This window comes from Phaethon lepturus, unplaced genomic scaffold (assembly GCF_000687285.1).
Source record: "Phaethon lepturus isolate BGI_N335 unplaced genomic scaffold, ASM68728v1 scaffold42667, whole genome shotgun sequence".
NCBI classification, from domain to species: Eukaryota; Metazoa; Chordata; class Aves; order Phaethontiformes; family Phaethontidae; genus Phaethon; species Phaethon lepturus.
In genome coordinates this window covers 244-8,820 of record NW_010550604.1, presented here as the reverse complement: position 1 = coordinate 8,820, position 8,577 = coordinate 244, and the positions used below count along the sequence as shown (strand labels likewise).

Genomic DNA, 8,577 nt, shown 5'->3' with positions numbered 1-8,577 from the left:
CTGGATGAGGCTGCCTGTCCCAAAATCTGTCTGACAAAGACAGTGCCACATCTCAAATCCTGCTCTCCACAACTACCTGAAAGGGGGTTGTGGTGAGGTGGGTGTTGGTCTCGGGTTCTCCCAAGTAACTAGTGATAGAACGAAAGGAAATGGCCTCAAGTTGTCCCAGGGGAGGTTTAGACTGGATATTAGGAAAAATTTATTTACTAAGAGAGTAGTCAAACATTGGAACAGGCTGCCCAGGGAGGTGGTGGAGTCACCATCACTGGAGGTGTTGAAAACATGTGTGGACATGGCACTTTGGGACATTGTTTCATGGGCATGGTGGTGTTGGGTTGATGGTTGGACTTGATGATCTTGAAGGTCTTTTCCAACCTTAATGATTCTGTGTTGCCTGACCCCAAATGAAAAAAACTGAATCAGCTTCGGTAAAAATCAGTAAATCCGTATTCTCACCACTTTAAGCTCTTTAGAAATTTTTCATGTGAACCAAGGCACCCTGTGTTAAATTGTTATTTGATTTTGATTCTTAGAGATATACAACTTAAAAAGAAAAAGAAGTTCTTCACAGTATTTCAGTGCACTTGAAAGTTTAGATTCTAATTTCTACTAGTCATTGAAAAAACGAATTATATTACATGAGAAGTAGTTATCTCCTTTGGGCTTATTGTATAGAACAGCAGGAAGGGATGAAGGGAAGAAATATTAAGAATATGATGGCCCCAAAGGGAGTTTTCTGTCTCTCCATTCTCACATTCCTGTTAATCTGTGTCAGCAGATTTTTGATAGATTCCCTGCCATCCTCCTTGATATTTTTAAACGATGATGAAGCTCTGTAGGGTTAGGTACTCCCAGTCTATTTTACAAGAACAAAGACCAAACCAGATGGCTCTCACCTGCTGTTCCTCATTGACAGGAACAACTTAAAATATTTCAATGTATTATACTGGCCATATGTTTTCATGTATTGTCCATGCAAACAATTATCTTTTGTGCACAGAGAGATGCCCAACTGATTTTAAACTGTGGAAGTAAATGCTCTGGTCCACTTCTTTCTTGTTCTTTTTTTTTCCGTGCAGATGTTATGTATAATGGAGAAATGAATGAAAAGATAAAGTTGCTGTATAAGCTGCATATCCCACCAGGTAAGAAATCCGAAAGGCAATGAATACCTCGATTTCCCCAAAAATCTCTTGCCTAAAGTTTTTGGGAAAAGGCTCTTGATGAAGAACCCTGTCTTGCTTCCTTTAGCTGGGAGCGTATAGGATGTGCATTTGTAATTATGCTCATCGCATTTTAAAAATTACTCCAGTCAAAACCTTTTTGGATGAAAATACAGGTACACAATATCAAGGCTCGCATCTGCTGCATTCAGAGATCTTGTGCAGCCAGTTACATGGTTACTTCCAGCCAAATATGAACTGAAATAACATTTCTGGATGGCTTGTACTCCATCTACAGTGCAAATCTCCTTATCACATCTTGATCCAGTTTTGATTAGGTGACAAAATTCTGTGGTAGTTTTTCTGTGCAGATTCTTTAATTAAATGTGCCATACTTGGCAAACTTCCAACTCTCTCGCTGCAGCACCGGTCTTACTTACATTACTTACTTACATTAACATAATTTTACAGTATGATTTAATGAAGTACTGTTTAAAAACGTCTTTGCCCAATTATTTTGTTTTCTTCAAAATTTTAAAAGCATAAATAAGCATTATGCAGCATTTGAAGGATTAATCATTACATTTGCCACTTTTTTTGGATAGCTCTCACAGAAAATGAACGAGACAGCCAGTCACCATTAAAGAATCCTTTGCTGTCAACTTCAAGACCGCTAGTCATTGGAAAATCAAATGGTATGTCCAAAATGGTTCTCTAATGCGTGTGCATACAAGCTAACTAACTTTCCATTTGTTAACCCTAGTCTATTATCTCTGCGCTCTGGGGTTTATTTTGAAATGTCAGTTTACTTCAGTGACTTGAAAACTAATTCTCCTTTTTGTGTCTGCTCCAAAAAAGGTGATGCAGTAGATTACCAAAAGCAGTTGAAGCAGATGCTGAAGGATCTAGCCAAAGAAAAGGATACTAAAACTGAAAAAGAATTGCCAAAAATGAGCCAGGTATGTACATTAGAGGCCGTAGTCTGCTTTTAAAGAACTGGAGAGTACTCGAACAGGAAATGACTGGATACAACAGTTTAGCTCTTTCTGAGGAGGCCTAACTTCAGCCTGAGCTTAGGTTCAGTCCTTTAGCGGTCGAGGATCGGGCTCCTCTGATCTAGGGAGCACATGTTTAAAAACTCTCAGCTACCTTTCTAGCAGCTCCCTCTCCTCAGACTGGCTGTTGAGTAGAAAGAATTTCAGACTCACTCTCACCTACAGCCTAACAGGCTGGAAAAGAGGCTCATGCCGGCTGGAAAAAGCCTTCTTTCTAAGCCCAAAGAATTCCTGAGAATGCATATTGCTGTTCCTTCTTTCCTGACCTCCTCTCCACTAAACCAGTAACTTCTTAGTCCATCACCAACTGGGACTTGCCCTGTCTTAGCCAAATGCTGACTAGAACTGCATGAAGTATGTATGTATATGAGGAATGTACACAGCTGAAGGCTCTCATCATCTTACCATCTCCTTCCTCATGCCAGTAGAGCCTTGTGTGTGTTGTTGGCATAAGGAAATCTACTGGAGGGAAAACATTCCCAAAAGGGTAAAACAAATGTATATAGACATGCGAAGAAAGATGGGCCTACACCCAGAATCGCTGTTGCGTTGAGTTGCTAAATAAAGTTTTAAACGGGTAGCACGTACCTAACCTGTCAGCTCAGCAGGGCCACACAATCCCTCATAAAGCCATCACTTGACTAAACTTACTGCAGTCCATCCCACCCTGAATTAGCCATCCTGTGTCTGTATGAAACTTGAGGTCTCATAATTTTGTAACAGGGTATGGAAACATCCTCTCTAGCCTGATACTCCTCTTGTCATGCATGAGCAAGGGAAGGAAGGAGAGAAAGGGGCTGGGCAGGGAAGATATCTGAATTTTATTTGTAGAAGAGCTGAGGTAAGATGGGAGAGAAACAGCAGAAGGGAAGTTGCTTGCAGGCCTGGGGATGGCTACTTCGGTTCTAACTTGTTCTGTGTAACAGCCACCAGTTCCCCCAGTAACAGATTGTATACCTTGCCCTTTGGTCATCTGAGAGGTCCTGATCTCCTTCATCAAGCCAGCAAAATCCTTTTCTGCTCAGTTCCCTTTTTGATTTGCAGACCCAAGGTTTCCTAGTGTCAGTGGGGTTTGAAATCCTTTCGCTAGCATTTTTTTAAAACCAGGCAGAAGTTACAAATGAGCATATAAATGTATACAGCATTCTGCCTGCCTTTGCAGTGCTGTGTCCTCGCCTGGCTCCTACAGTTACCTATAGAGTGGCTCTTCAGTAATTTGATTTTAGGTTTTCTTCCTTTACAGAGGGAGTTCATTCAGTTCTGCAAAACCTTGTATAGCATGTTTCATGAAGATCCAGAGGAGAATGATTTGTATCAAGCCATTGCCACCGTGACCACGCTGTTACTTCAGATTGGAGAAGTAGGACAAAGAAGCATCAGCCTGGGGAGCGGATCAGATGAGTTCACCGAGGACTTGCAGCCTGAGGCCTCTGCTTCAGACCAGGATGCTGTTTTTACTGACACTGTGAAGACCCCTCACAAAGACTCTCAGCCTTCACCTGTGACTACAGGGGACTGGACTGTCTCTTTTGAACATATTTTAGCATCCCTCTTGACTGAACAGTCATTAGTTAACTTCTTTGAAAAACCCTTGGAACTGAAGCCAAAACTTGAGACCGCAAAGCTAAATCAATATAGTCTCAAAACAAATGGAATGAACTGCCAGTCACGGGGCGAACATACAAAACTAAACATACAGTAGTAGCAAACCTGTCAAAAATGAAATGCACTGAAATTATGCCAAAGCACATACTGTAAAAGGCTTTCAGTTATCAGTGGACTTTTCATAAACAATTTGTTGGTCTGTGGTTTTCAGTTTAAGAGCTTTAAAAGCTAAAGGGTGTGTAGGTTTGTTTTGTGCCATTGATTTATTAATTATGTTCTTGTTTTGAATGTAAAAGGAAACATCTGTCTACAGTGTGAAGACACTGAAGCCCTCTTCCGCACTGGGAGAGCAGAGGCTGGCTCCAGTTGTTTTTTTTTTTAAAACACGGGAAAACACTTCTCAGCTACTGTCTGCAGTTTGTTTGGGTTGCCTTTTTTGCACTAATACTGAAAACTGTTTCAATGCTGGTAATTGAAACTATTTTAATATATTTGATTGTATTCCAATTTGTATGTCGTGCTGAAATGTTAAGTGTACATGGACTGTGCTTCTGATGTTGGTCTGTGAAAACATGCACTTTTCAATAAAACCTTTTTGTACTAGACTTGCATTGACAGTATTTATTGATTGTGGAAGGTAAGTAAGTGCCTTTAGTCCCTCTTTCATTAAACAAACTCCCTGAGCTAGCATGCTCACAATTAACTCACTGGTCAGAACCCCACGTTTCAGTGTACTGCACAGACCTGCTTTGGGAGAAGTCTTCTGATTCTGCCTAGGAGACCAGCGGGGGTCCAAATCCAGGGAGTTTACTTTATCCACAAGAGCTTACATAAAAGAAGTATTGACCTAACGGTTTTGGGGGTTGGGGTTTTTTTTTGTGGTGTTGTTCGTTGGTTTGTTTTTTAAAAAACTTGGCCTTAACCTAAAATACCTGTGTAGTGGCTCTTTATTCCCACAGGAACAGAACAAAAACACTAGTACTTTGCCACCCACATAGAAGCATTGGCATCTCTTCCTTATTCCCTTCACATGTAATGGAAATCTACAGTATCTTTAATTAAGAAAATTACACCATTACATACAAGCCCAATTTAAGTCTGCCACCTGTTCAGCTCAACACTTCACAGATGAGAGCTTGAGGAGACTGTACAATAAAATAAACCAAGTTAGGAGTAAACTTTCTTTTTATCCTTTTATTGTAATGAAAATCAGTTTAATTTTCATCCACATTGACCGTCTGTAGACCTGCAAAACAAGAAATTCTATCACCACCTATTACTAGGGCAATTCTCTTTATGTAAATGCAATATATGTATATTCACAAGAAAGTGCACCAACAGTTTCAAAGCTAGTTTACTGATCTGCTTCTGGAAAAGCACCCTATACAGGCAAGTATTTCACCAAATCTTAAACCAAAAACTTCATGTTAAATCAATTCTGCAAATAAGACAGATAGATAGATAGATAGATAATTTTCAGATGACAAGCAGAAAAGGTTCAACCTGCTTGAGCTTTTGACATCAGAGGACGTACTTTATATAGGAAAACACAAACCTTAAACTGGCCAGTGGTTTTTATTCTTTCAAAATTTACAGGATTATTTCACTAAATTCTGTATTTGCTTTTTAATGCTGATCAGGCAAGCTAGCAGCCCTGTTCTCTACAGCAGAGCTAGTCTGCCCAGCAGTTTGACCCCTTCAGCATGCTTTTCATCTTGAATTTTGCACTGCAGGAGAAGCTGTCCCACTTCGCTGCTTTTTCAGAAAAACATGGCACAGAGGAAAAGAGACTGCATGCAACCTTACCTTTGAATGTTGTGACTGGTACATAGGTAACGAGTGTATATAGCTTGTTTGGGGAATCTTCATCCTCATTGCGCTTTCTGGACAAACGCACACGGATACGGTAAGGAACGTTCCTAAAATGGAGACAACAAATTAATTTTTCAATGAAATATGTACTGAAACCTGCTCACCTGTAGAAAAGTTCTCTGCTCCACGGTTACTGCCCCCATGCCAAATTCTTAAGCTTTGCCTATTTGTGCAAAGACATGGTGAGTCAATTCTATTTCTATCTCAGCATCATAACAAGAGCGAAATCCTTATACTGTTTGCCTTAGAGGCGCGTTTTGTTTTGTTGAAGTGAGCAGCTATGATTTAATTGAGCTTCGAATAAGATGAACTCATAATCCACTGGCAGCATAAAGTCAGAAGTTCACTACTGATCCAGGAAATACACTATGAAAATTATCATGAAGCACAGCGTGAATATGATCAGCGAGCAGCTATTACTAACAAGCTTTTCTTAAATAGAAAATAGTGAGGAAACAAAAACCCAAGAATCTGTTCTGAAAGCCTGAGGCCCCTGTCAAGAGTCAGAGTACTGCCTAATCTGTTTGCTTGAAGTCATGTGGAAATTCTACTGAGCATTAGACCTGAACCAAGATCTTATTTATGAGCATACAGTTGATCAGTATTTCTTCCTCACAAAGCCCATGGAACCACAACTAAATTGCTTAGATGGTTTTCTTTGTAATAGGCAAGTCACAGCTTAGCATCCTCCCCTAATACTGCCCAAAACGTGCTGCTGAGGGAAGGCACAAAATTATTTGTCCACACCATTATTAAAGTAACCTCCCACCTCAAATGAACTCAGGATTCTGGGAGACTCCTGCTCAGAGTACTTGGCTCCACAGACGAGAAGGAACTTCCTCCTTGCTGTATGTTCTCAGAGCAGACTTACTAAATCAGATGGATGCAGTAATTAAGACACAGGAACTTGCTTTGATTTACTCCCTTCTTGAAACAAGCTCAACGGGAAGGACAGAAAACCCCTGCGAGAACACTCAGTAACTTATTCCCATCTTCCCACTCTGTTTTTGAAGGAAAGGTTAGCCTGAACACACAACTCCAGGTAAAGGATTGTAAACATGTCACAGGTGAGACTCAGGAATCTAACTCCTAGAAGACATGGTTTAAAACAAGGGTTCATGCACACTCACTGAATCACTCACAGTATTAATCCCTACCAGTAAACTGTTTATTATGGTTTAACTTGTCCCATTCCTCCCACCCTTTGGACCATCTTCACACATGCCAAATCAGCGGCTTCTGTAGCAGTGATTTAACAGAAGTTGTGATTTTTTGGCCCCTGAACTACTTGTACTTTCAAGACAAGATTAATGGTCCTACTTAAAACATACCTCATTATTACTTTGTCTAGCATTTATCAATTCCACATGCTTCCAAACCTAATCCTGTTCAGACACATTACAGAAATCCCAAGTACTTAGCCTAGGACTTCAGGTAGCACTAAAAAGCCATGCTTCTAAAAACTGTCTGCTACTATAAGGATTGGAATGCTACAGTATTACAATACTGCAATCCTCCCCCCATCCCCACCTGCATTCCTTCTTTCCTTTGCTTTATTCTTATTAGAGGTAGAACAAAGTTATTTCAATTCCAGAGTTTACCAAAGCTTTGCTACAAGTACACTGAGGGAGCTGGCCAGAACGTAGAGGTGATGGAAAGATTAGCCTGGCACGCACAGTGTAAGAAAGCAAGCATTTGCAAAGAAAGTGCAAATACTGCAAGAAGGATACAAATTGTTCTGCCCCCGTAAGTCCTGCACCTCCACATACACAGTTAAAAGGTTCTTCCTCACCCAATAGGGAAAGTTGCAGAAACCTACCTTATTCCTTTAGCCCAGACCGCTTTGTTCAATCTGGTGTCAATGCGAACATCAGGAGTACCCATTTCCTTCATCGCAAATTTACGGATTTCCTTGAGAGCACGCGGTGCTCGTTTCTTGAAGCCCCTAGGACAGACAGAAGAGCAATTTCTTTAACTTCAGGAAACTGTCAGCATTGGACACTTGTTGCAGGACTCGACCACTGACGTTCTCTAAACACACAATTGAAAGAATTGTGTTCAACAGCAGTTCAATAGCTGCATCATAGTATGATCAGTCCTTTACTCTGGTAGGTAGCTGCTAACCTTAATGTCTATGCCTAATAGACATTAATAATAAACACAGAGCCAATCATTTGATTACAACAATATTTAATTTCTGAACAATATTTAATTTCTAAAACTTACTATACTGGGCTAAATTTTAAACTTCGCTTGGGAAAGAATGACAACCCATGCACAGAGGTAAATAGCTCTAATTTCAACTGCATCCAGGAACACTCACAAAAAAAACCCCAAAACCCCCAAGCTTGTTCCTGAAAGCCACCTGCAATTATAGATCTGCACAGGTACAAAGCTGGTTCCTCGGGACACAACTGTAGCACAAGCGACTAAACATCACGCACTGCATCGGTGCCAGTACAGACCCTTGTTCTCTGCAGTTTAAAACCTACAAGAGCCATTTCCAAACTCCACTTCACACAAGGCCAATTTCAATGATAAAAACCAAGAACTTACACGCCATGGATCCGCTTGTGAATGTTGATGGTATATTCCCTAGTTACCACCTCATTGATGGCAGAGCGTCCCTTCTTCTTCTCACCACCCTTCTTTGCAGGAGCCATTTAAGTAACGCTGAAAGCCATCCGTGCACATGTCAAACGCAAACCAAACTTCCCTCAGACCTTCCCCCCCACACACCTCCCTCCCTTACAAGCCACACAACTCCCGCATTCAGAAACTTCTTTAAGATTAGGTCATCCCCGGGGTCGCACCAGTTACAGATTTTAAGTAGCAACTTTTCAGCATCACAAATGCTTTAATCTGGTCTCCCTGACAGGAGC

At 40.8% G+C, this 8,577-nt stretch overlaps 2 protein-coding genes across 2 annotated transcripts; one reads left to right on the top strand and one right to left on the bottom strand.

Annotated features, from left to right (window-relative positions):
• Positions 1-1,079: 1,079 nt before the first annotated feature.
• On the top strand, positions 1,080-4,082 carry TBC1D8 (TBC1 domain family, member 8 (with GRAM domain); the record flags this gene model as incomplete). The annotated part of the gene is made up of 4 exons (XM_010290605.1): positions 1,080-1,145; positions 1,769-1,858; positions 2,022-2,122; positions 3,462-4,082. Coding segments are annotated over 4 exons (716 nt in total), but the record flags the coding sequence as incomplete, so codon positions are not given.
• Positions 4,083-4,893: 811 nt separating this feature from the next.
• On the bottom strand, positions 4,894-8,369 carry RPL31 (ribosomal protein L31). Its single transcript, XM_010290604.1, has 4 exons — positions 8,252-8,369; positions 7,515-7,640; positions 5,630-5,742; positions 4,894-5,069 (listed from the first exon to the last, which is right to left on the bottom strand). The coding sequence occupies exons 1-4, from the start codon at positions 8,356-8,358 to the stop codon at positions 5,038-5,040; spliced, it is 378 nt and encodes a 125-aa protein (XP_010288906.1). The 5' UTR covers positions 8,359-8,369; the 3' UTR covers positions 4,894-5,037.
• Between the last annotated feature and the right edge of the window lie 208 nt (positions 8,370-8,577).

Excerpts from the sequence above, each read along its gene's own strand:
- RPL31 (XM_010290604.1), bottom strand. The coding sequence starts at position 8,358 with ATGGCTCCTGCAAAGAAGGGTGGTGAGAAGAAGAAGGGACGCTCTGCC. Across the intron at positions 7,641-8,251 it reads CACAAGCGGATCCATGGCGT|GGGCTTCAAGAAACGAGCAC; the intron begins GTAAGTTCTTGG and ends TGTCTGTCCTAG. Across the intron at positions 5,070-5,629 it reads ACCAGTCACAACATTCAAAG|GTCTACAGACGGTCAATGTG; the intron begins GTAAGGTTGCAT and ends CTTGTTTTGCAG.